Raw genomic sequence first — 27710 nt, 5'->3', positions numbered from 1 at the left:
TTTACAAACATGAACCTGTCTCAGTGGAACTCTTCCTTACGACTCAACATTGTCACAATCAAATAGGACATTACTCAAGTCCAGGTTAACGTGTCGCCTCTGCCGTTGACAGATAAGGTGTTCTCAATATCCTGCAATACATTATACATTTCAGAAAGTAAAGGTCTGTGCCGCTACCAGGGGCAGTGCGTCGGAGGCGTCGGGGATGCCACGGTGTAGAGATGGGCAGCTTTCATCAGGCAGTTCAGCTCAGCTGTGCCAGGGGACTGCACAGAGGGGAAAGCAGCCTCAGCTGATCCCCAGGCTTACCCTTGGCCCTGAGGCAGTGGTGAGGGGCTGGGCAACCTGCCCTCCTGGAGGCAGGGAGGAGAGGCCGGTGATTCACATCCTGCAGAGGTGCATGCACAGGACATTGCCACAGGGCTTGCACTGGAAGAAGCCCTAGGCCAGGCTTTTCTTTCTTGGCACTGGAAGTAGGGTATAAAAACCCTCCTTTGCTCTTCAAACACCTCTGTCCTTCCCAAGCCTCCTGCTCCAGGCAGGGCTACTGCTTGACTCCAGGGTCTCGGGCAGGTCATGTCTCATCACCTGAAGACTGCTTTCCCCACCTGCTTCCCTCTGCTGAGCAAAATGCCTCAGGTTTGCAGCTGTACCGTTGCTGCCTTAGAACAAGCTCTCATCACCCAAAGCCTCACCGCTTTGGTCCACAGTGGCACCCACACCAAGCCATCTGCCTGCATGCAGGATGTAGAAAGCCCTGCTGACCCCACCTGTAGCACCAAGAACACTGTCCAGCACAGGAGACAAGCCCAGAGAGCAGCACTGGGCCTTGGGGGGGAACAGGCGTGTTCTGCTCCCTCGGACGCGCATGCCTGGAAGGAGAGCAGGGCAGCATCCCCAGCGCTTGTCAGGGCATCTGCGTCGGAGACCTGAGTGCGCCCTGCTCTGCCCCCCCGACCTTCCTCCTCACCGAGTTGGGGGTCAGAGGTGCTCCTACTACATCAATGATCTGGTCCTTGGTATCGCCCTTGCCCTCCTCGATGCCGAGCCCTGTCTGGCCATCTGGATGGGCGCCTTCCACGCTGAGGGGGCCGATGCTCCCAGCCTTGGCCAGGGCCTCGTAGCGGTGCCGTAGCATCTGCAGCTCGTACTCGCAGTTGGCAAAGGCTTGTTTCAGCTCGTACAGCAGCACCAGGTCGCTCCGCAGCTCGTTGAACATCTGTACAATCTCCTCTGTGGGCATAGGGTTAAGATCTAGGGAGAAAAACACCGCCTGTTAAACACCCAGACCTACAGCCCTACAATGAAAAATCCCTATAAAGGTCTCGGCTGCTGTTTCATTTCCACAGAGATACACCAGGAGCCTCGCTCCAATAACATGGATCAGTAGCAACTGCTATCCCTAAGGGCTGCACTCCTATTTCTCAGGCTGTCCTTTGGTTCTGACCAAGGACTAAGGGTGAACCTGCAAAGTCCAGGACTCAGCAAGGGAAGGATGATGGAAGACCAGATGATTGAATCTTGCCACCCACCAAGTCACATGAAGACAGCTCTGTCTTGCAGAGTTTGGATCCACACTGCTGCAAAGGGCAGAAGAGCTCCTGCTGCTACCTACACCTTCACCAACATCAGGTGGACAGGCTCAGTTCTGTTGCCTCTCTTATTGCTCCTCCCAGGGCAGGTCCAAGGCAGAGAACTGCTCTGCTGCTGTGTTACAGACTTGTTTGTAGCAGCAGCTACCTTGCATTCTGCTGCACCCCACCATGCACACACACAGAGCCAGGAAGAGCTGCAAGTTCTGCAGAAGGAAAGGATGAAGCTCTGTGTGTTTGTCCTGATACACAGCAGTGGCCCCTGTCTGCAGGGCTGCCCACCTGACCCCCTTCCTGCTGGCATTGGGTTCACCCCCACAAAGCCCAGGTGTGGTTCTGCACTCTAAGGTACAGCAGGGCCGAAGCCACAAGAGACCCTCAAGATATGTGAGTTCTGTGAGGCAGGAGTGGGGAGTCAGGAACCCCTCCTTACCCTCATGGAAAGTGAGCTCCAAGAAGCACTCGCATGCTTCCCTCAGGCTTCCCCAGCAAGCACAAACAGCAACTCCCTTAGTTCTACAGCAGAAAGAGGAAACCATCCTGGCTGAGCCACTTTCACCAGCCACAGGAGGCCTTCGGAATGGCACAGTCTCTGAGACAACATATCAAGCCACAAACCAGTTGGCCCAAAAAACTCACAAGACTTAACAGAAGTCAGTGCTGGAAACAGGCTCAGTAATCTCCTGTAAATCATTAACAAGGCTTCTATTTTTCTATTTTTCTCTTTTCCTACCTTTAAATGTCTCTCTAGCCACAGTGGGGGAGGGAAAGGAGCATCAGGTGTCTAATCAAGAGACACTGCATGCTGGGACCTGTAATACCTGCAAACTGTCCCCACTGCATGGAGAGCAGCCGCTGGCCACAGGCTGCACTTCTCCCCCTCTAGCCACGAGCAGGTATTGTACATGTTAAGTGAACCCTTCTTTCAGCTGCTTAGGCACTCGAGTTCAAGAGTGAGGGATGTGTGTTTACTCGCCTTTCAGCAGAGATGCTCCAGATTTTCACACAGCATGCAACCTATAAAGGGGGGGATGAACAGTCCCAGATGCATTTTGGACTTGCCACCGTGAGCAGTAAATTAAGAGGAAATGAAGCTTAAAAGCAAGACAGGGCAGCCCTGAACAATGCGCACGCCGTGGTCACTAACACACTTAGAAGTAGCTCTCCTGGCAAGGCTGAGATTTGCCTTCCTAATACTGTGCTGCCTCTCTTGATGGTTAAAAAGGCCCAAACAAGAGAGAAACAAAGGCTCTTTTAAAAGATTTTTCTACTGGGAGGAAAAAAAAAAAACCCTGTGCATCTTGTTCTGGCTTTTACCCTCTCTTTTTTTTTTTAAACACATAAAATATTTTAAAAACCATTCACATACTGTTATTCAAGAAACTGGCTGTATTACTAGGGGAAAAAATAGCCCATCTCGAGAACAAAGGCTAGCTCTGTGTGTCTCTTTCTCTCTCGCGTGCCCCCTTTACTCACCTACTCCGAGTTCCATCAGCATCTGCTCCAGGGCTTTAATCTTCTTCTGTCCCACCGAGCTTGGCAGTTTCATCTGGAACACAAAGGTAACAGAGCCACACAGCTCAGAGATAGCCCTCACTCACAGCCGTCTAGTTCAAAAGGCAAGAGAGCTTTTCTTTTTATAGTGCAGGGGGAACAAAAAAAAGAAAGGGAGAGAAAGGAAAATCAAGTGGTAAGAGAGGGAGACAGGGGCTGAAAGTTTTCAGACTAGGTCTGAGGGCAGGTATTGAAAAGCCCGGTCGTGAGGGCTTTTATTTTCTCTCTCGTGTGTGTGCAAGACACGCTGTTTTACAGTTTCCATGTGTCACTGAATTAACAACAAAAGTTCTTCTTGGCTTCAAACCCTCTCCCGCGGTGCCCAGCCCATCAAAGGGCTCATTTACACAGCGGCTAATGTGCAATGCTGCCCTACTTTATTCGCTTTAGCCGGCCTGATTAGACTCATGCGCTAACAGACTCACTTCTCCTTTTACCTGCTGAGCCCCAGACCTGTGGGATTCATTTACAGAGCAGGCTTTGTAACAAAGGGGAGAGACAGAGAGAGCACAGTTACTTGACTGGCGGAAGTGTGCACACACATTTACATCGGAGCTAAGGGGCTAGGTGAGAGAGGAAGCATCAGATGTGAGCTATGAAAGGGAATTGGAGCTGGCCAGGAGAGGAAGAACGCACACACTTAGCAGGGTCCTTCCTCTGCATTCATTTGGGCTCTAGCAGGAGTGCTAGCTGCTCAGACCAAGCATTTATTAGATTACCAGCAGCACAAATGCAGCTGGCACAATATGGCAGGGAGAACAGGTTTCCAAGCCCCACAGACATATTCAAGAAAAAATGAAAGCACTTGGCTAGGCTAGAAGACACACCAGGAAAGAAATGGTTCTCAATACTGCATTGTCAAACACCCTTCTGCACAGGCACAGGCTGCCCTTCCACATCCAGCCCTGCAAAGGTGACCTCACACCTCAACCTGGGGATCCCAATCTCCAACCCAAATTGCCCAGCAGGCCACGGAGCAGCCAGGAGGCAGGAGCATCCTGCAGCCATCCTGCACACACCACTCACTGACCAGGGGCCCAAACCTCAGCTGCGAGTCCCCCAGCCACGAGTCTGCAATGTGGCAGGGAATGACCTGAAGGAAGGAACATTATTCACCCCACCTTAAAAGTGGCCTCTGAGGAGAGCTCACTGGGAGGGCCTGTGGTCACCTTACTTGCCATAAGCCACAGGCTGAAGTTGCCCAAAGCAGGCAGCCCAACATCAGTCTCCCAATTAGACCCATTGCTTCCAATGTTCTCTGCCCCAACACAAAAATGCCAAGAGGCTCCACCTGGAACTTCCTAATTCCTCTGAATGCAGGAGCACTGCATGCACACACACATCCCCAAATAGTGAGAGCTCTAACTTAACTCAGCTATGGCTGTTAAGTTAGAGCTGCTCCACAACACCAGTGTAGGACCTGTGTAGGACCAGAAGAATCCTGCCTTCTCCACAACATCACTTCAGCCAAGACACCAGAGTATGGATGCCATGGAGCACCCCAGGGGAATGGGCCTTTCACAGTATATGCTGAGAAGCACCAGGTCCTTTTTGACAGATATTAGCACTCCAGCAAAGGACCAATAGGATTATTAGGAGATGATTTCTAAGAAACCATCCTGCCCCTGCCTTTTTTTTTTTACCCCAAAGGTCTTTGGCTTAGTGCTGAGGTTTCTGCACAGCAGTCAATTTCATACTTCTTTCCTACTTGTAAAGAAACCAATTCTTTGCAGTTCACCACAAAATGATTGTTTTAGCAGAAGAAAGGCTGTCAAAGTTATCACGTATTTGGATTTCAGTCAAGTCCTCATCCCAGAGTCTCAACTTGAGCAGAACCTCACTGAAAGAGGTCTTCTGAGGAGCTCTCCTGCACAGATTACCTGCACAGGCTCTGCTGAAAAGGAGAGGGTAGAGCCCTAAGATAAGGCAGCCCAGAGCACTGGGACAGGAGATGTTCTGTTTATTCCATGGGTGCCACTGCAGCTAGCAGCAGGAGGCCAAGGAAGAAAAGGTCACTTTGCACAGCTCAGCAGAAGACTGAGTAGTCAGTCTAGAACATCTGGAAGATATCCCTGAAAGCAAGAGGATTCAGCCCAAAGAATTGTTCTGTGCCATGAGGAATCACACAGAACATTTAAATGGGTGACATACCCAAATCTGCCTCAGCTTGGGGATGTAAGGGCTGACCTAGTTAGAAGCGCTACCCTTAATCTGGGGGACACAACAAGCCCAGCATCTCCTCACTGAAAAGCTTGTGGACACACAACATTTGTGTGACTATCACAGCCCTGAGAGTGTCCTCACTCCTGCCCCAACACCAGACATTGAAGCCTTTTTAGCCAAAGACAGGATTCCCTTCTGTTAATTTCCTTTCTGGCAAAAGCACGCTGGGCACCAAGCCAGCTTCAGGAACAAAGGACAAGAAAAGTTCATCCTTGGCTAGGCTAGGTAGACAGACAGGAGCTCTTGGTTTGTTGGTCAGAGGAAAAACACAAGCTTTCCTCCTGGAGGCCTCCACTAAGCAAAGCCTTCAGCTGTGATGTTGTGCACATCTGGATCATGTCCCACACTGACACTCCTGAAGATTAGGAGATGGAGCAGGGAGAGGCAGGACAAATTAATTTAACTTCAAAGAAAGGAACACTTAAGATGCTGAGGAAGAGTAGGACTGTGAGTTTAGTTTAAAACCACATCAATTAAGCTTCCTGTTAATTCAGGCAGGAGGATCTGGCCTGCAAACAGGAAGGCTTCATTGGTTTCTCAAAGCAAGAGTATATTTTAATTTTACCATCATTAAGAAAATGTTATGATTTATGTGGCTGCTGTCGGACTAATATCTTTAGAATTTAGCTGGCTAAGCCAATTCATCTCTAAGACTGATGAAGGCTGATTGCTCTCTATGCAAAATGTATTAAAACTAAATGAGCAGTCTATTACTCAAACGCTGCTGATAATCTGTTAGCCAAGGTCCGTTAGCTGGGCTGCCTTGTTGCAAGGGAGAAGTCTTCATGCTCTGTACAGCTCTGGTAAGACCAAGCTTACATCAGAAAGCCTTCTTTGTTTTGGTCTTTCAAGCAGATATGCAGGGAAGCAGCACGGTGCTGGAAGTGGTGCTCACTTGCCCCTCATTCCCAAGGAATAAAGCGATCTGCAGGGGCCACAAGTGCCAGCCAGCAGCCCAGAGAAGAGCCCTCTGGCTCATGATGTCTGCACTGGGAGATGTGGTTTCTGTGGGCCATATCTCTGCATTAATGAAAGCACCCCTTCAGGCAACCTCACTGCTGACACCACAGCTCCTGGGATGTTCTTGGTGTTGTCATGGATGGAGGCCTCCACAGGGGCTGAGGAAAATTATGTTCCTCTGAGAACTCCAGTGAGCAACCACAGCTTCTGAGGTGAATGGCATTTGCCCTTTTCTTTCCTTCCTCATAGCAGACTATTATTGTTATTTATTATCTTTAAAGTCCCCATATAATAATAATACCTGGGAAACAGATTGCTCCCGTCAGAAAACTGATTAGCTGGGATTTTTGAGGTTACTATATTTTGGATGCTCTTCTCCTTTGACAGCCTCTCCCTACAGCCCTCTTTGCAACACTAGCCTGTGCTTATAATTACACCAACATCACTTTTGATTTAAGGACTGTAATCCTTTGTCCTTGCTATAAACAACCTGCATTAAACACACGAACTGCGTGTACCAAGAGAAAAATAAAGAGCTACAGAAAATTGTGAGTCAACACCACAAAGCCACAGTACCAGAGCCTGCCTGGGATACACAGCCTCTGCTGGAATGCATTTGGTCTGGGAATACAGGGCACTGACCTGTATTGGGTCATGCAGTTTAAAAAGATCAGACCAGAGCAGCCACCACACCTTCACAGCAAGGGCTGGGACTGGAGTGGACTCTCTGCAGCTCAATTTCTCTACAGGATCTCACCATGGATTACCCTTGAGGTTTTGCATGATACAGGGTTTTTATTTAATGTTCGAGGCATTTTGCCAACAAAACCTTGCTAATTCACACTAATGACTAGGAGACCTACTGCAAATTAATTGCTAATTGGCAAAATTCATTAAATTAACAAACAGGATAAGAAATAACTGAAGATATAGCCTCCCCAAACAGACTTGGTTCATTTATTTCTGTGTGCCATTCAGTTTTCATGATTTATGCTAATACTTTTAAGCATAGTTGTAAATGTATTTGAATCTATTTTAGTAGAGTAATGAAGTCTAAATAATAGCAGAGCTTGCAACACAGTCCTGTTGTGTCTCACAGCATCACCACCTGGCAGGTAGAGGCTGTCATGGGGATCTGCAGTAGGAATGGAAGAGGTCTGCAGGACCTACAGATTCAGTCAGGGCCTTGTGAGTGATTGTATTTGTGTGGTCATCTTAAATGTCCTGCTCTCAATCCATCACTTTCCACATAAATGCTCCTTTTCTGATGCTCCCAATTTCCCACTCCTCCCCAAAAAAATCTTCTTCTGTGCTGAAACCTTTTGTTTGGTCTACCACCAAAATACAAGGTTTTTAAAATTAATCAGTGGTTATTTAAATATTTCACATGAACCCTCCCTGATGCTGCACTTCATTTTAATTCAATTTTAAGGTAAGTTTTTTCCTAAAATCAGCCTTCCCCAATCCTAAACAATATAACTGTCCTAAAACATTAACCCTAAAATCTCCACACATCTGACCTATGCCTGTACAGCCTGTACAGCTGTACCCGTGGTTTTATGCACCAGCACCAGTAACAGTATTGTTCAGCATTATAATACAGCTCACTGACATTGAAAACCACCTTCCTTATGGATTTCAGCAGCAAGAAAACTTTCTCATTAGGCACTTTCTTCATGGATATCTTTAGAGTACTGAATGGTTTAGTGGATTTCCAGGAAGGAGTGCTAAAGTTTCAGATGAATAATGTTTTTTGCATTTTCTGCCTGAAGGTCAAACATTCCTGAGTTGCATGGCTCTACTCTGCTGGAGCAGAGAGCCTCCACTCCTGTACAGTTTTAAGACCCAAGGAAGGAAAGAACCATATTAAGTACTTTAGTCTTAGAGCTCTGGAATTTGAAAAACCTCAGCTGAAAAATTCAGTTTTAGATATGAACTTGTACATTTCTGAAATTCTGAAGTGCTTCACTGCATGGAACTGAAGGGCTGCAGAAGAAAGAACTGCACAGGATATTTTTACTGGGGGTATTTTATGCTAAAAGTACATTACCAGAATGACACTACAGTAGTTTGTTTTAAGCAGATCTGCAGATTCCCAGTAAGTCCTACCCCTGCTCTCACTACAGACAAAGACCAAGCTGAGACCTGCAGAAAATGGAAATGGCTGCAGCCTCTGACAGAAAGAAACCAAGAGCACAGCAGTGTGTGCTGTGATTGCAGGGAGGACCCTAAGACTGGCCACAGGAGGGGGAATTCCAAGGACACTCCACCATAGTACAAGAACATTATGTAAACTTCCAGATCAGACACAGCAAAGTGTAGCAACACATGCATCTAGTCTTGAATTGATGCTTTTCTCTTAAATAATTTAAGTGAATCTCCACTTACACAAATACCAACAACAGAGTGACTAATTGCAGTCCAATCATTATATTGGTTACACTAATGAAAGAAAAAAGTGATATATATGGAGCTCTGCACACAATGAAACTGGCTGATGAATGACACCCCAGACTGTCTCACTAGAGCCACACAAAGATACTAAAAGCTTCTCAAATCCAGGACTGACAAAGCTCCCTGAGGCCTCATACTGCATGGACACTGTTTGGTACTGGATGTTTCAACAGAAGCAGCGACGTGGAGTGTCCTTTCCAGAACTGCAATTTATTTTAAAGATCCCACTCCTGGACCCAGAGTGATCCCACTCCTGTAGCCAGAGTGCTCTCCTTATACCCAAGAACCTACTAAGGCTTTGGTCCAGATGCTCTCCTACATCAATAACCTCCACAAAAAAGGTGATGGATGGATTTTCTTTCAGCAATTTAACATCAAGTGCCTTTCAGTTTAGCTAAACACAAGAATGGAGGAAAAGGCATGTTGGATTCACCTTCTCTAGTTCATTCAAGATTTTGTATCCTTTGCAGTTCTCTCTAAAAATAAATACACCAATATTTTCATCTTATTTCATTCTCTACAGACAGGAGTTTGATTAGGAAATGCACCAGCACTCTCTTGGCCCTAATTAAAGGGCATATAGTACAACAAATAGATGGCAATGCCACAACATGAATTCGATGCAGCCTGCATCATTTCTTCATAAGTTTTATTCACAGAAATGAGAGAACTACTTCCCTTCTACACCTGTCAGACTCCCTGTGGAAATTACTCCCAGCCACTCTCTTGAAGAGTGCAAAACATACAACTTCACTAATGAAAAATTGCTAGCAGAAGCAACAAGCACATCTCAGCTAACTAATCCATGGGATGTTCAGACCTGGAAACATAAACTTTCCCCACCTAATAGGGGCGTGCTGATCTCCATGAGATTGATGTCAGAACGCCTTGGAGTGCAATCAATACAAAGCAAATAAATAATTAATTGCTTCAAGTAATTAAATTTATCAAATCCAAATAAGAATAACTGGTATTTTATGGAACTGCTTTCAAAAGCTGAACCTCTGAAGGGACAGTATTGATCACAGGAGGACAGACAGATGTGTCACATGCTCACTGCCAATGAAGTCTGGGTTTGCATTAATGACAGGGAAGGAACAGAAGCCAGGAGCCTCCAGTGCAGGGTAAACAGCCAGCGTGCTTGGCCATGTAATTATTGGTCAGACCAAATACAGAGAATGAACATGTCTAAACACATACATACAACCCATCTTCCTCCAGAAATATCATTCACCTTGGACTTGCAGGAAGCACTTAGTTCTCACTCCAAGAAAAAAAAAATGGAAGAACTCACACACATGCTTCCCCACACAACCACAGTAAATTCTTATTCATTAATCAGTGCTAAAAAAGTGCTCAGAAGGCTACTAAACATTTAAAAGCTGGTGAGTGTGAATTTTTGAATCAATGGGTACTAAAGCTCTACTTGTAATTTTCCTTCCTTTATTTCTTTCTTAATTTGTTCAACTGGCAAAGGTCGACAAGATCCCAGTTAAGCAGATGGAGTCAGGCTGCTGGCTGGAAGCCTTTTCTGAGGGGAGGAGGCCAGCTTTGAATGACTAAGCTGGAGCATCCCTCAATCCTTCCTGCAGACTGAGAATTCTACAAACATCTTCTCATCACAAGGTTTCGTTTTGTTTCCAGATGAGACACCACTTAAATCAATTCTCTTCCAGTTCCTTTGCTTCCAAACCCATGAGAACTGAGCAAGGACACAGACATACACCTCAACATGCAGGAGTGGGTACAAACATCCACCCTTTCCCATGCATCATCTTCTTTCTTAAACCACTGCTGCAACAATTCAACAGCATTACCAAAATTGTAAGTTAAAATCCACTGACAGAGCTGAGAGAGAACTTAAAACACACTGCAGAGATGTTAAATATGGCAAAGTCAAGTGCTCTGAACACAACAAAGGTTAAATTTAAAAGAAAGCTGAACATACATGGTACAGAAACACTGTGATGAAATCAGAACAAACTCAGTTCTGCCATACTGAAGCAGCATCATGCCCAGATAACAAACATGAGGTTACTGTTTGTTTGTCTGGATCCTGGAAAAGATCCAAGTTCAACAGCTCCCATCTTCCTTTCCTTCAGGCAGACCCACAGCAAAGCATTCCCTTCTCATAGCTCCCTGCTTTCCCTTTAGTCTTTTCTTCACCTTTCCCTGTTCAAATTCCCTACACATCTCTCTTTTCCTCTGGCTCTTTGGCTGTCTGACCTCCCAGCTGAGCAGAGCTGGTACAACAGGAAGTTTTCCAGAAGCAATGCTTAGGATTAATAACACACTTCTGATGCTATTTTCATAACACTGTTTTACTAACATCAAATGCAAAGATCTAAAATTCTTTTCAAGAAACTCTTAGAAGGCTCACCCCTCTCCAAACATCTGCTACTGCCTCCTGTTCTCAGTGGCACCAAGGCAATACACTGCCTTGAATTAAGAGGGAGCTTTTCATAATGCCCAGCTTGCCACTGCCTTAGAGAAACGTGCAGTCTGTGCTGTCAGGAGGCAGAGGGAAATCCCAAGCAGAGCAAGGGCACGGGGGCTGTGGCCTCCTTTGCCTGTGGCCACAGTGCCATGGAGAACAATGGGACACTGAGGCCAGTCTGATAGCAGCCAGCTTGTCCAAGTCCCTGCAGAAGATTACTCTTCAGCGTCTGCTGAAGGAGAAACTTTCAGTTATGAAGAATAATGGCTCTAAGTGACCATTAATCCTCACAGGGGGAGAAAAAAACAGTCCTCAAATTCAGCCTGTCCATAAGATTGTGTAAGCTGTAATGACAGGGAATTTGAAGAGCCATGGCTATTGTCACAAAAACTACTGGGAACAAATTAAGTTGAATGCGGATTCCTAACTTTTTCTTCAAGGACTCATTTCTATAAATTAATTTTAACTCAGATTTCAGACTAATTGTAAATCCTCAGGAAAAAAAAAATCTCTAATCAAAGAGTAAGTGCTATTATCCTGGGGATGATATGGTACATTTTTCACACATGACAGAGGTTGAGCCCTGATCTCACTGCAAAATCCAACTTCACCTAACCACGAAAGGCATAAAGCACAGTAGCAAAGTATGAAACAAAGGAGGAAAACAGAAGCCTTTAGGTGAGGAACTCTTGAGGTCTTCAGGCAAAAAGAACTTACTGCAGGAAAGAACAAGCTTTTAGAAATCATTTTTCAATGTGCTAAGGGCAAAACATCTTATGCTGGATGTTGCCAGAGTATGAATTTCCAGCACTTCATTCCAATTCCTCACTTAGTCCTAGTCAGCCTCCACCCTGATCAATTCCACATCACTGGAGATCAGAGGGTTTACCATATAAATCCCACAAGTAAAATAATTTGGATTAGCATGGACTGTCAACTTCATAACAGTTGGCACTTCAGCACCTCTTGCCAGTTCAAAAGGCCTGTACTGACCTCATGTAATTAATTCTCCCCATCATGCATCTCTGAAGCAAGTGAGTCTCATAGCTTCCATTTTAAAAACAGGGAAGGCTTGGATAAGGAAGCCAGGTGACTGGCTAAAAGCCACAAATGAATTCATTTTTCTGGCTTAGAGGTAGGTTTCACACTTCCAAACAGCAAGGTGCTGTTTTTTCACCTAGATCAGTGATGAACCATCTTTTTAACTCACAAACCACTGGCAATCCTAAGAACAGCATTTATCTCCTTAAAAATTTCAAGAAGAACATAGAAAGTTGCTCTAGGTCACTCCAGGAGCTTGGACACTGCAGGCTAAGAGTTGCTGAATCAGACTGCCATGCCTCAGCTTAACACTGCATCTTGTGAGCATGAGGGAACAGATAAAAGCAAGTAGCACCCATTTTCATGAAGGCTGGGATTTGAATTGCCTGTTTGGCACACAAAAAGGCTGCTGGCTTTGCCAGATGGTTCCATCACTGATACATTATTGCTCAGCTTCTCTTCCAGAGGGGGTAAAAAAAAATAGAAAAGATCAACCATTACTTATTAGTTTTCAAAATCCAAATCAATCTCCATAAATTACTCTATTTATCTTAGTGCTGGAGAACACATCTGCCACGTCTCAATAAATCTCAACACCTGCACTGCAATCTTGCTTATCTCTGGACTGTGACTTCCTCAAGGCTGTAGCCCCTCACTCAAACACTTATCCTGCAGATGGTGGCACTGGTACACTGAAGGGGCCCCCCAGCAGTGGCCCTGCTGAGGCATCCCACCTCTAACACACACATGCACCAGTACATCAAAGCAGCATTATCCCAAACACATTTCTATTAACAGCCAGCAAGATCTGCAACCAGTCTGATATCAAAAGAGCATTCCATAAAAACTGTCATTTAAATTTACTGTGCCAAGTGAGGATGCCAGGCAAGGAATGTACTCATCCAACTTTGCTATAATAAAGCAATTTAAAATCCTTTTTTTTTTTTTTTTTTTTTTTTTTTTTTTTTTTTTTTTTTGCTAGGAAAAAAGCAAAAAGTACTTGTACAGGCACACAGGATTTTGATATCAAAACTTCTCTGAAAACATTCAGTTGACCCAGCAGGTTTAAGTTACTTGATATCCCAAAACCTGTGGCAAAGAGGCAGGGGTCAAGTCTTGCTGATATATGAAAGCAATACAAAAACAGCAAAAAAGTTCTTTACTCAGGAGTATCTCTGCAACAGACTGAACACGGGGGGTTTAAAAAAAATCTTCTAAGATAATGTAAATAGAAAAGCTAAAAATTCTACATGTTTATGTGTTTCTGGCTTTTTTCAAGATACAACCTGAACATGCAGTCCTTAATCATCTTAACTAGATGATTTTTAAGGTCCTTTCCGGCTCAAACCAATCCAAAAGAACCTCTCAGCTAGCAACACACATGCTCCAAGAGGCCCATTAGTTCTGGCTGTGAGCTCTGTTTGGACTAGAGAGCTCCATTTGGTTGTGTCACAGGTGTCTAACAGCAGAGCAGGCACATTAGTGACAAACACCAGCAAGTTCAGGTGCCTCTGCAAGGCAATGAGTTGGCTTCCACAGAGCCAGCATTCCAGGTTTCTGAGTCTCCACATTTATAGAATTCCTTTCTTATTTTAGAGGCAAGAACTCGACTTTCTTTAGCTATAAAAGGATGAGGAGAGAGGGAGGCAAAGTGAAAGACATTAACAGAGGTCCCATGGGAACAGGACAAGAGCCTACCCTCTGGCTCCGCAGCGTGACACCTGCAGATTTGAAGTCAGGAAACTTGATGCCAGCAGTCTCAGGAACAGCCTGAAAGAGATTGAAACAGGATGTGTTGATGGAGGAAACACAAGAAACACAACATTTCATATAGAGGCTATCTGAAGGGGAAACACCATTTCCTATGACAGAGAACCACCTGCCACGGCCACACGTCAGAGCTGAGGCAAGAGGAAAATCCCAGACAACAGGATTCAGTGGGAAAATCCCAAGCAATTCATTGAGAAAACTACTCAAGGCATCTTTGGAAAGCTCAAACATTTTTGGTCAGTTGGTTTAAATGCGCTGCTCTGCACAGGGACTTACATCCACCCACACAGAAACCCTGACTCCACATGGTAGTTATACATATTTGCACAGTATCATCCTCATCCAAATTTGACCCATTTCACTGATCAAAACAGCCCAGGACTTCCCTAAATCTTGCCTTTTGACTGTAAATTCTCAAAGGAATGAGCTGAGAAACCTCTGATCTGTACAGACCTGAGGCCACTAATGAGGATGCAAGGACTGCCCCCTCCCAGGGAGGCCTGCTGTTCATACGTGTTTTGCCATTTGTCCACACATTAGACAGTTTTATTTCTTTCTTCATATTTTAAGTACAGCATTAAAATGCAGCAAACTTCCATGTTTCTGCTGCTAACAGTGGAGCATATAGTTGCATTTCAATGAAATGGAAAAAAATAAATACAATCCCTTAAAAATCTATGCTGATGAGGAAAGCAAAAGGTGAGCAGATTTTTAAAATACTAAACCAGGCTATCTGTGCAGTGAATGGTTTGGGTTCCCCTGAGTGGATCAGCAATACTTATGATTCAAGCTAAGAATAGCCACAACCTCTGCAAAACACATGCACAATTGTGTTTTTCCAAAAGCAAGTCAACTCAAATCTCCCCATTTCTTTGGAAACAGCATTTGCCTTGCTGTACCCAGATTTCTCTGCAGAGAGGCTCTGCAGCTTGCTCTTTCTTTGTTCCAGACAGAGCTGAGACAGCCAGGACTGCCCCAAGATCATAAGAGATGCTGAAGGACAGTGACTCAATTTCTCAAGTTCCCTGCCAATAACTCTCACATCCCCATCAGCTATCTCTAGGTCTTGGTCTTGAGGTGGCACCCTGCAAACCACTCTGCATGGTCAGGCATTAAGATTATTTCAGTTATCTGCTGTCTGTCCAATAAAGAGAGGACCTGGGAAAAGACTCCTACACACGGCCATGAAGGAAAAAGTATTCTCTAACTACCAATAGGGCTAATGAACTTGTAGAGATCACTTTGATCTTTGGTAGGATACAGCCTCCCTGCTTGCCTTATTAGAGACAAACAAGGCTGCAATCAAAAACCAATCCTGTCTGCTTCCTTTGCACAAAGGCTGGCTTCCAAACTCCCTGAACTCTGCCCCTCAGCTTGTTGCTGAACACCCTGACACAAGCAGTGTGGGGAAATCAGCATCACTGCCTCAGCCAAGCCAACTCTGACTTGCATTCAGCAATAAGCAATTAAATGGGTTCTTTTGCCTCATGTGCCTGTACAGCCTGTACATGCTGTAAACGCTTCAACCTCAATTGACTCTTTGCTAAATGATTTTCCTTTGTTGAAATGATGCTGATGCAGCTCCCGATTCAAATTCTTAGTTAAAATGCCATTTTTTTCTTAACATTTCCTGGCTATAGTTGGTAATTGACTCCTAATGGACTCTGTCATGGATGAAATGATGCTACTGCAACAACAGAAACTGCTTCTCTGCCCACCCTGGTGTGCCTATGCACTACATGCCTGCAGACAGGTCCTAGACAACGTTTAGGGGTGAACTCCCTTGCCTTGGCACCCTCAGCATCTTTCCAGTCCCATTCTCTAGCCCCCTTTTGTTCATTCCCACCAGTGACAAACTGCTTTCTTCATGGGAGATATGCCAACCATGGCTGAGCTTTCCCAGAACAACCCTTTGGGGAATTCAATGCAAAAGGTGCCCAGTGGTATTATACTCATCACACAGCAGGGACACACACAGGACGTGACACACCAAAAGAGTGTTTTGAGCAAGTGGTGGCCATTAGGCACACTTCAAGCAATAACTGTCTAGAATTCACTGCTTCTCCCCGCTCTCTGTACAGAACTTTTTGGAGAAAAATTACTCAAGTACTCTCTGTTCACAAGGTGAAGGGACAAGAATTCTGAGGGACTCACTGGAAACATCTGAGATTTTTTTAACAGCCCTTTCCTACTGAAGGTGCTGAATTTAGATCAGTCCATGCTGTCCACCTCTTTCCAGTAAGGGAAGCTGAGGTAGCACCAAATGTGAAGTGAAAGCTGTGTTCTGGGCTCCTTAGAATGCAGCTCAGCTCATGGAGAAATAGCCAACAGCTCCCAGAATACAAGAGTCCCACAGCAAGGCTGCTCTGATCACAACTGAGGATCAGGAGAGAGGCATAGCTTGGGGAGATGCTGCTGAGATCCAGGAGCTGGGGACAAAAGGAAAACTTGAACTAGAAAAATAAGGCAGGTGAAAGACAATGGCTTTGTGGGCCAACCCTACACAGCAGCAACAGAGTACACTTGGAAGAAGCAGGAAGACATGCTCCTCCCTGCCATGATGCATTAACAGCTGGCATTATTTCATCCCTTTTCTCAGGCAGGGAAAGATAAACAGGACTTAAACCAGCATTTTTCAAATGGGAGAGAGACTGAGAGCACACCAGGGGATTCAGACAATGGCTGCCTTACACCAATCTGCCTTCCAAAGATGTAACCAAAAAACATGTGCCAGAAGGCAGCCAGCAGTTACTCCTATCACCCAGAAAGGGCCTGATCCCCACAGGACTGCTGCAGAAAACGTTACCCAGCCAGAGCATAAACAGGGTAAAGGGGAAAAAAAAGAAAGATAAATGTTTACAGGCTTCTCTGTCTCCTTCTTCTGTGGCAGCTTCTTCTTGGGAGCCTTGCGCTCAGCACGCCTCTGCTCAGTGGTGGTGTCGGCAGCTGTGATGAGCTTCTGCAGGTCTTGGGTTCTCTTTTCTCTCTCTTTCTTCCTGGTTTCAATTTTACGGAGCTCCTGGATGAGGTATTCTTCTTCTGCCACCTGCAGAGCAGAGCGCGTCAGGGCAGTCAGAGAGCAGAGGAGGCCTGGCAAGGCAAGGGGGCCCTCTACCGACAGCAGCTCTGCCCTGGGCCAGCCCGGGAATGATTTCATGCTCCTGCCTAACTTCTTGGATTTGTAGAGCACGTTACACTCCATAACCTTACCCTGCACCCACGGCAATGCCACTCTACAGTCTGGCAAGTACTGCACCACAACCTTTATGATGCACCCTTCAACAATCCATAAATTACTAATCCCATTTTCCAGAGATCAAAAGCACAGAAGGGTTAAAAAGCCCAAATGTGCTGTGGTTGTAAATACAGTGTTGTGAAAAGAAAAAAACTCCCCGCCCCAGTCATAGCATATAGAACCTAGAGCAGCTATGCCTAGTTCTCACACCTATCAGTGGGGTGAAGAAGCAGAGTAAGTCACATATGAACTTGTCCTTGGGGGGAACTAACTGAAAACTGAAACTGATGCTCTCCCCCAGCCTATGGAGAACACACTTTCTTAATCTCTGAACTGTAGGACCCTCAAATAGCTTCAACATAGAGAAGAACTAAGCATGTAGATTTAGTCTTTGATGCTTTCTGGAAAGATTTCTACTCTCAGATAAAAAATTCTCTCTCCACGAGACTCTGGTATACTCATAACAACACTGAGAATTTGCTTCTATCAGAGGACTAATACAGTCAGTGTCACTGAGAAGGTCAGACCATTACTCTGTTCATGTAGACCTTTCTCCTGGATAGTCAGGTTTCTCAATGATTGTCCTTTTAAACTCCTTAAAGGGACATTAACCCAACAACAAAAGCTGTACCCAGGTGTTGCTTTTTTCTTGTCCAGCCCTTCTTTACCTTTCCCACCCTCTGGCCTGCATCATACACCTCCTGATTCAACTTATCAATCTCCTGGAGAAGTGATGCTCTCTTCCCCAAGTTACCTGCTCTGGTGTCCTATTGTAAAGCCTTTCCAGCTGTTCCTTCCTTCGTCTCTCATGGCCAGCATCAAAGACTGGGATTTTTAGGTCTGTGCCGGGAGCTGCACGAATGTTTGCCAGCTTGGCACAAATGTGGTAATACCGTTCCTTCAGATCCTCCACTGACCTTTTCTGTGGAAGACATCACAGGATGACAACATTATGGAAGAACTAAGCAAAACCTTGTGCAGTAGCCACCGAAGGACCACAAGGATGTCCCATACAGTACAAGAGACAGTGCCTGGGAAGGCCTAGAGGGACCCTTGCAGTGCCAGGGGAAGGACGAGCTTCTCAGTGAGCTGCATGAATTAACTGCCAGAGTTTACAGCTACTGCTCTAAAAATACCCACCAAAAGATTCAACAGTGCTAAGGGTTTAGAGACAATACAGCAGTGGAGCATCCCAAGCAGTGAAGATAAAAGGATGCAAGGAGAGTTGAGAGGAGAAAGCCTGCAAGCAGGAAACTGCAACAAATGTGCAGGTCTCCAATTTGCTCTAGACAATGGTCATTCAAGTCACAGCCAAAGTATCAGCAGCATCGATTCACTGCCCATCATTTCACGAAGTCTGAGCTGTGCTCCATTAACCCAAGCCCAAAACATGTTTAGTTTTGGCTGCTTAGCTGGGCATACTCTTGTTATTTTACTTTGCTCTTCATGTAAGCATTTCAGAGGATAACAAGGAGGTGTTCTGTAGATGTCACATCATTCCCTATGTCACCAGAAAGCATGGAACCAGTATAGCAGATCAGCAATCATGACACCAGGGCTGCAATTTCAGACCACTGACAGTCCCTGTTTTACAGCAGAGATGATAGAAACCTGCACCATGTCAGACCACAAGTCAGGAGCAGCACCAGGGAGAAAGTCTCAGCCCCCAGGGTTTTGGGAGATCCTTCTCCAAGGGCCTAGACTGAAATACAGAACACCTAGCCTGCTCCAATAAACTCCCCAGCTGCCTTATCTTCAAGGAACAACGAGCTGTTCTACTGGCAGGTGCAAACCCTCTAACTTTCTAATAAAACACAACATGGAATGAGAACAAGTCACAGTGGATTTAATTACAAACAAAGCAAACAGCAATGCCTTGTGCTGGAAATTCAATATTCCTTGCTGCCAATAATTCATTCTTTTCCCCTAATTAAGTTGATATAAAGGGTAATTTGGTCTTTCAAGTGCAGAAAACCCTGCACATGCCACGGCAGCAGGTTGCTTGGCCCCCAGGACTCACCTTGAACTGCTGGTGATCGTAGCGGTCGTGAATGACCACGAAGCGCAGATCGAAGCGCCGAGCCAGGTCGAAGAGATGGTCTGTCTCAGCCTTGGTCCACGCGTCGTCGTGGAGATACATCTGGTACTCCTGCTCTGAGTACACAGGAACCTGCACTGTCTGTGGAGAGAGAGAAAACCATGGTAGCTCTCCTGCAGCACTGCCCTCCTCGCTGCCAAGACACCTGAGCCAAGAGCGTGAGTACAGCACTGACAGGAGGGGGCTGCCAGCACCCTGAGCAATGAGTCCGCATAGGAAACACGATGAGCAGGCAGAGGACCTGAAATGGAGCAATGTGTGATCCCAAGGCCATAACGTGACATTCAGGGAAGCCTACAAGGAACTACTGCCTAGGAGGCTGAAACCTATTTCAGATGGTTTAGGCAGAGGTCAGCAACCCACATCCTGACTATGGGTTTCAAAATTTCAGGCTAACATGACAGTGAAACCAAGATTCAGCCTCCCTGCATTCCTCCCATACAGCAAAACCAATACCTTGGCAGAAAGTGCTCTGACAGTTGACTCTTAGGTTGGGACATGCTCACTTGTACAGGAAGAACAGGAAAGGCAAGGGGCAGTAATCCCCAGCCTTTAGCACACCTTCTCCTTTGATACTCAGACTACTTCTTTCATGTTTGGTGCAGACAGTATCATGAAGATCTGAAAGACTGTGTACTGTACAACTGAAGGCTATAAACTTGGCAGATAACTTTGTCCCTCCCTTTCCCATAGATCTTTCCCCCAGCAGAATGACAGAGCCGAATGACAGTCCAACTCTCACAGTGTCCTAAAGGACCAAGCCCACACTCCTGTCCCCAGCCTGGGACTGCTCTGCAAGGCCTCTATCCAGAACACAAGTGTCACATGAGTACTAAAGCAACAGCAAAAATACTTACTACATTAGGGGAAATCCTAGCATGTGGTAAAGCAAAAGTGTAAATAACCCTGTGCTTTCCTCCCTTATTGCCTCTCACTCCCTCCTGCAGCAAAACTTTGCTCAGCCTGAGGAGGTCCTGCCTCCAGAAGAAAACAGTGTGCATGCAAGCAGGTGTGCTTCAACACCTCTGTGGTTTTGTGTCCTGTCACGAGGAAAGTCATCCTCATGAACTCCCTGGAGCTCAGAGGAGCATTTCTGAGCCTCCAAGTAACAGCTTCTTTAGGCCTACTGCCCTTCCTCTACCACTTAGACACAGAAACTCAAAGGTGAAGCAGATCTCTTGGGGATGCACTGAACCTCAACCTTCAAGTACCACCTCCACCAGGAGCAAAGCATCTTACCAGACACTATAAGGATGTCCCATGCACATCACGAAACAAAAATAATTTCTAGAGGAGCACACACACACTTGAGAAGAGCCAGCAGGGCCCTCTGCAGTGGATCATGGCAGATGCCTCAGTAGACAAGAGAATGTGACAAGAACAAAGATACTTCCAAAACACTTCCTCAGCCCCATTCATGGCTGCTCAGGTGAGAACCCCTGAAAGAAATCAGAAGGTGGGAACAGATGGAAAGCTTGAGCCAACCATGGGCTGACAATACATTCAAATGCAACATAACCATGAAAAGGCAAATATGATCCCCAGAGAGGGATTTCCAGCAGAAACTGGCAGTGTTTCAACTGCACAACAAGAATACTGGCAGGAATAGCAACTCCAACACTACTGATCCCTGGTCAGGAGAGATGCACTGAAATGGAAACAAGTACAGAGAAGAGCATGAGTAATGGGGTGGTGAGTCTGCCTTCCTAGAGCAGACTGGAAGAGAACACAGCCTAGCAAAGCAAGTCTGAAGGAGAATCTGACTGCAGGCTTCAAGTATGCTAGATGAAATGAAAGGAATACTCATGGGAAGAAAAGAACAACTGAAATAAGAACAAAGAAATTGACTTGCAAAGAAATGCCAATTTAACACGCACGGAAAATTTAACCTGGAAATGAAATGGAGCAAAGACAGCCTAGAAGAGCTTCCCAAGGAAGCACAGGGGCAGGAAAAGCCAAGTGCTATTCAAAAGGAACTTGATCAGTTTATGAAAGGGACTGGATTGTTGGAGGACCTGAAAGAGCCAAGAGGAGGATTCAATAGCCCAGAAAACCTCTCTCAGCCCAACATTTCACACTATAAATTCACAAAATTATGAGTATTAAATTAGCTGAAACTGCTCAGGATCCTGAAGCCACAAGACAGCTCTGTGAAAGCATCAGCACAATGCCTAATAGAGGTAAAAATTCAAACTGAACAGTAAAAATTATGAGAGAAATAGAGAAAATAGCCCACATAAATCCACCATGCTCTCCTAAGTGGAACACTCACTCCTAGTCCACACATTTCAAAAGAAAGGATATTTGAGAACAAGAGAGTGCACAGGAGGGCATGTCACATTACAGAGAACACAGCACACAGCAAGGACAATTTACTACATCATGTAACACAAGATCTCTGAGGGACTAAACCTCAAGGCAGCAGTTTGAAATGAGCAGAGGAAGCACCTTTGCACACCACACAAAATTAACTTGAAGAACTCATTAGCATGGGTTACTCACGAAGCAGCTTTCTGCCCTGAATGTACCTAGCAAGAATTATTAAACACAAATTTCAAATTAAGAAATCCTTAAGCTAAAGACCACCAGAAAATAGGAAAATATGTATTTGCCCCATTCTCATACTCTTTCACTAAGCCTTTACTGATGGTAATAAAAAAAAAATAGTATTGGCTGAGAGAGGGCTTTGCTCTGACACCAGCAAAGCTGCTTTTATACTCCTATTTCACAGCCTGAAACAAGGCTCAGTGTACATGGTGAAACCCAAGTTCACATTTTGGATCTCACAGCAAAGAGGAGGGAATTGTACTGGAGACTGGAAGCACAGAGAAAAGGGAAAGCAACTGAGCAGTGACCCAGGAGCTTGGTTAAAGAGCTGGAGTGATCAACAGGACAGACTACACAGGAAAACAGGCTCATGGCAAGGGGAGAGAAAGATTCAGGCAGAGGTATCAAGTATGTGAGAAGAAACCCACAAGAGTCTGGAAAAGTAGGTAAGCTTCCTCTGATAAAGCAAATATCTGCAAAACTCTTCATCAGTGCCTTCAACTTTCTCAACTACAGCACCACAAGGGTAACAACTTGCTCCTGATATTAGGTAATTGTGCATTTGCAGATGGCAGAGGTCTGTATCACTAATCTAAAGGTTACAGCCTTGCTGAAGGCTCTTCTGCCTGTCAGCTCACAGTACCTGATAAAGTTAAGGAAACGAGAATCATGTAATTAAAACACCCAGATGTGATGTGTGGCCCCCTCTGATAAACTCAGTTGAACTCAGCCAAAACCAGTTCCAGCAGTAGAGTCTTAGAGACAATTAGCCTCACAAAGTTTCACTCAGACAGCTAGGTAGGTGCCTCGACTGAGTGAGTCATACTTCAGACTTCCACCCCAGACATCAGAGAAGAGATACCACAGGAGGCTCTTACCAATGTCCCAGCTACAGGAAAAGCATCAGTCAGAGCTGGAGCCTTCTAACATATAAGGTCAACCAACCACTTAACTCTGCAGGAAGCCAAGCTTTGTTAGAGCTGATGCTCTGTGGGTTACAAACTTAAAATATTGTATACGGTTACACACAAGCAGAGCTTTTGTGGAATCGTGTTAGCACACGGTTTTCTCCCTCTTTCATATTTGCATCATGAAGGGAGTGAAATTACATTATGGAAGCACCCTAACTCTGCTCCTTCCTAACTTTGGAGGTCCTGACTTTGAAGTATAAATCTTGATGTAGTTTTCTTTGTGCATACACATAAAAGGCGCAGCCACTCAAAGCAGATACATCTGGGACAAAAGACAGCAGGAGATTACAACAACACATTGTGACAATTTAATGTAAGATGCAAAGAACAGGGGACTGCACCACACTGATACCACGGGAGCAATTTCAGAGGGAACACAAAGTAATTCAGCATCTGTGCTGGAATCTGGCCAAGAGGTTCCAAGCCACCTTTTTGGCCATGATGCTCAAGCCATTTTTTTCATACTGAGCAAAATAGCAAGATTTCTGACTTTTATGTCTCACTTAGAATAGAATACCTTTTACTATCCTGAGCCTGTAATCAGGGGGAGGGTGTTGGTCAGGAATAGAGGTAGTTATCACGAGTTCTCCTCACCAAATCACCAAATCCATGACTGCACACCTGAAACACCAGGGTCTCTACCAAGCTCTGACCACATACAAAGCCTGTTTGCCTGAATGATTTGGAGACATCAGTCCATGGTCACAAGCTTGCAGGTCATGCTGCAATTCAAAATGCAATTACCAAATATAACTCAGCCTTCACGTGTTGAAAGAATCAACTTCCCATCTGGACAGCCAAGGAACTGACTGAAGGGTATTTTCCAGCTGCTGTTCATATGCTTTTGTTTGAAAGTGCTCCCACTTACTTTATTAAATCTGGCAAAAGGGTAATCCTTCCCCTCCTCTGCTGCCCTCCTCCAGTGGTAGAACATGGCTCCATCTTTCCTCGCTGGGTTGGTGAAAGGCATCCACTTCCAAGGCCGGACTTTCTTGGAGCCCAGTTTTGCTTTGACTGTTCGATAACCCTGAGTTGTGTCGCTTGGCAGCAGCGGAGGTGCATCCCTGTGGGGGAGAAAAGTGCTGGTGATGAGAAGCAAGAAGCAAACCCAAAGAGATTTCAAGCTCAGAACTCTTTTTGCAGATGGAAAAGCAGGTGCTATTCCCAGCTGAGATTAAGAAAAAATTAGATACAAAGGCTAAGAGCACTGGTTTGTCTGCATTAACTGTTTTGCCTGTATCTAATTAATTTCCTGTATCAAGCAAACCCCTCAAATTTAGAAGAGGGAAAACAGACACTGTCCATGACTGAGAAGGGCACAAGCATGGGCTGAGCACAAAGGGGAATCAATCTGAGAAGCAAGACTGCCCCTGATTTCAAGAGGATGATGCCCTGCCACCAAAAGCCCAGGCCACCCCACAACCAGCACAGATGACCATGTGCTCTTACTTTTTGTCAGAATAGAGAAGTGCATAAACTTCTCGGTGCATTCCTTCTGGCCTCTTAAACGTCAATGTCTCTGAGGATTTCTTGGATTTTTTCTGAAACAAAAAAATTGCACTTTAGATTCAGAAGTAGAAATTCCTGAGGGAACATTAAAACTGTATAACCTGGTGCCGTGTGATGGCTTTTACTTTTATCTGGTTTTAGACACCTTGAATTTCTCCAGCAAAGTGCCTATTCCTGCTGGAAGACACTGACAGACAAAATGTACCCAACTTTCAGTGATAGGGCTCACCAGTACCCACATTTGCTCTTGCTGATAACACACTTAAATTCCAAGCTGAACATCTGGCTGTAGATTGCAGGGGCTGGTGCATTAAGCCCTTCCTTACTAGGCATGCACTCAGTGGTATTAATGCACTTAATTACGTGATTCTCCACCTTTTCAAGTAAGAAATGTCTTCTCAGCTCTTTATAGTTTTTGTCACTTTGTTCTGCAGCAGCTTCAGTTTTTCCATCTGTGATTACACCCTTGCAGTAGCCCCTCGGCAAAACCCCCAGTGTCACCTACCAAAGTTCTCTGGCCCCCAAAATTCTGCTCTCCCATTTACACAGCAAACAAATTTTTTACAGTTTCCTCATAAGAGGAATTCAGTGTACACAGCCCAACGTGGCCCCTAAACCCTTGACAGAGTTGATGGTCTCTAAGACACAGCCCAGCTCATACCCATACACAAGTTTATCAGTAATCACCTGTATCAGGTGACCAGCTTTGGATTCAGGTAGGTATAGTAACAGCCACACTAAAAGTTACATTTCATTCGAGTGGGAAAAGTTTAGTGAGCATTTGGTCTAACTGTACCATCTTTATAACTACTACCCCACACACTAATATTACATACTTGCTTACCATATCACTACCAAATTTTAAATCAGAATGTTTTTCGTAGTAAAACTAACATTGCATCATAAATTCTGCTAAATCCATACAGCCACCTTTACCAAGCAAATTCAAGATTGCACTGAAAAAATAAGTCCCTCTCATCTTGGACTACAGCTGCTTTCCATAAAACTTCATGACAGACATGCATTATATCAGCACCTTTTCATCCCTAGCCAAGCACCTCTCTCTAGTGTGTCCATCACTTTGCCCAGCAGCAATGTAAGGCCAACCAAGGCAGCTACCCACAGGTCACCACACACCCTCTATGAACACAGGCTTCTGGAACTCCCCCAAAGTTCCCAGATTTATTAAAAGTTAATATCAGAAGGCCAGAGATCAGCTCAGCCAGCCCTTTTAGGAGTTGAGAACAAATTACTTGGTCGTGCTGATTTAAATGTTTTTATGCCTAGTAATTTTTATTTTAACATTCTCAGTCACTAATGGACTGGAAAGTACTTCATGGTTCTCCTGTGATTTCAAGACATCAATCTGTTTCTTTTTTAATTGAGAATAGATCTATTTCCTGACTGAGAACTGCACTGTTATGAGCAACTCTGCACTCTCCATGTGATAACAGCTTACATCTTTGGTTTGGCTTCACTTCTGTACTTTGCAGAAATTCAGAATGTTTCATTCAATCCCTCCTGCATGCCTCCCAGAACTTTTCACTGCACCTTCCCTTCCTCTCTCTTCCCATTACAGCAAACTTGAGGAGAAAACCATCTTGTCCCCTGCTCCAAAGAGACAGCCAGCACCCAGTACTCCCTTGGCTCTCTGCTGCCTAACACAGACTCATTTAAATCAAAGAACTCACAACTCCAAAGGAACTCACAACTCCAAACACTCAGTGGCAACACTCAGGCTGAATCCAGCCATCAGGCTGCTCACCAGATACTGTTCACCAACACAGCCCATGACCAGCAATTCCAACATTTCAGTCTTTAAATGACTGAAACTCACTGGTTTTCCATCACACCAATTATACTGTGTGCCCTAGCCAGGCACTGAAACCACAGTGCCTCTCCTTCCGTTTTGTTTTGATTTTTTCCCAAATGCACAGGCTTTACTTCAAATCAGACCATCTCTGTACCAGAGAGCTCATTTCAAAGCACCTCCACATCCCATAACTACTCCTAAATTGACCTTCCCAACACCTTGCAAAACATGGAACGCCCATGACCCTGCCCAAATTTAAAACACAGAACACAAGTTACTGTAGCACATTACCACACAGAATGCAGCACATCATGTCAGACATCCTTAACAGAGCTCACTAACTTGCCACATTCCCCCAGGCAATGCAAACCCCAGTTGTCCCAAACCCCAGCCACACACTTTCCACACACAGTTTGGAAGACTTCTGTCATTCAGTCGAGTCAGACAATATTTTCTGTCTTCTAAAACAAGACGGTGTTGTATTATTTCCATTTGCTTTAGAGCTGGATACTTCACAAAATGAGAGTTTTAAAGACAGCTGAGAATGTCCTGAGGCCTGGCCCAGCTCAGCAAGACACAGCTTACACAGCTCCAGCTTAAATCCCACACCAGATGCCATAGCACAGGTAACTAAGAAGGTACACGCTTAATTCCATCCTTTCTTCCAATATTCACCCCAAACACCACATGCAAGGTCAGAAAGTGCCCAGGAATCACGCAGGAGCCCCTCGGGGCACTGCACTTCACCTTATCCGAGTTGATGATGTCCTTTTTGTTGATGGTGCCCGTGTTCTCTGACTCCACGCCTCCCAGCTCCAGGATGTCCCGTACATCTGCCCCCGTCGCCATGGCTCCGCCTGCCCTCTGGCCTTCTCTGCGCCGTCCTGTCCGTCCCCTCCAGCTCTGGGAGGGCGGGAAACCGGGGGTCGGGGGTTAACTCCCGCGGGGGTGTCCCGGACCCATACAAACACGCGTGGCTGCGTGTGTGTACACATACCCGCACGTATATCCGCGCACACACACGCGTATCCGTGCACACGCACACTCACACACTTATATCTACATAGACACACACCCCCCTCGGCCGCCTCCCATCCCCCCGCCAGGCCCAACAACGGGGCCTTGCACCCGGCGGGTCCCGGGGGTTCCGCACGCCGCGCCCGCGGCCCGCAGCGCCGCGGGGGGATCCCGGGAGGCCCGCGGGAGGGCGTGCGAGACGCGGCGCTCCCCGCGCGGCCGCGGCCGCCCCGCTCCGAGCGGGACCCGCGCACCCACCGGCGCCGGCTCCGCGGCCACCGGGACGTGCGGCGCATACGGCGGCCCGGGCAGCGCCGCTTCCGCTCCCGCCAAGAGGCGCCCGGAAGTGCCCGGAGCGCTTTGGGGAACGCACCGCGCGGGGGTGAGGGAGAAGGGTGGCGGGTTCGAGTCCCGCTCGCGGCACGTCGTGGCCGCCTAACCCGAGGCCGCCGGCGCCGCTGTCCCTGCGGGCCCGCGGCAGCGCCCGAC

At 45.9% G+C, this 27710-nt stretch overlaps 1 protein-coding gene across 1 annotated transcript; it reads right to left on the bottom strand.

Annotated features, from left to right (window-relative positions):
- On the bottom strand, window positions 1–27518 carry DMAP1 (DNA methyltransferase 1 associated protein 1). Its single transcript, XM_058030554.1, has 10 exons — window positions 27480–27518; window positions 26952–27107; window positions 24332–24423; window positions 23751–23946; window positions 19287–19445; window positions 18021–18188; window positions 16892–17077; window positions 13960–14031; window positions 3069–3141; window positions 1–1254 (listed from the first exon to the last, which is right to left on the bottom strand). The coding sequence occupies exons 2-10, from the start codon at window positions 27051–27053 to the stop codon at window positions 908–910; spliced, it is 1395 nt and encodes a 464-aa protein (XP_057886537.1). The 5' UTR covers window positions 27054–27107; window positions 27480–27518; the 3' UTR covers window positions 1–907.
- Window positions 27519–27710: the final 192 nt, after the last annotated feature.

This window comes from Melospiza georgiana, chromosome 9 (assembly GCF_028018845.1).
Source record: "Melospiza georgiana isolate bMelGeo1 chromosome 9, bMelGeo1.pri, whole genome shotgun sequence".
Taxonomy (NCBI): Eukaryota; Metazoa; Chordata; class Aves; order Passeriformes; family Passerellidae; genus Melospiza; species Melospiza georgiana.
Note: the sequence above shows the minus strand (reverse complement) of the source record. Positions and strands in the feature narration are given on the sequence as shown.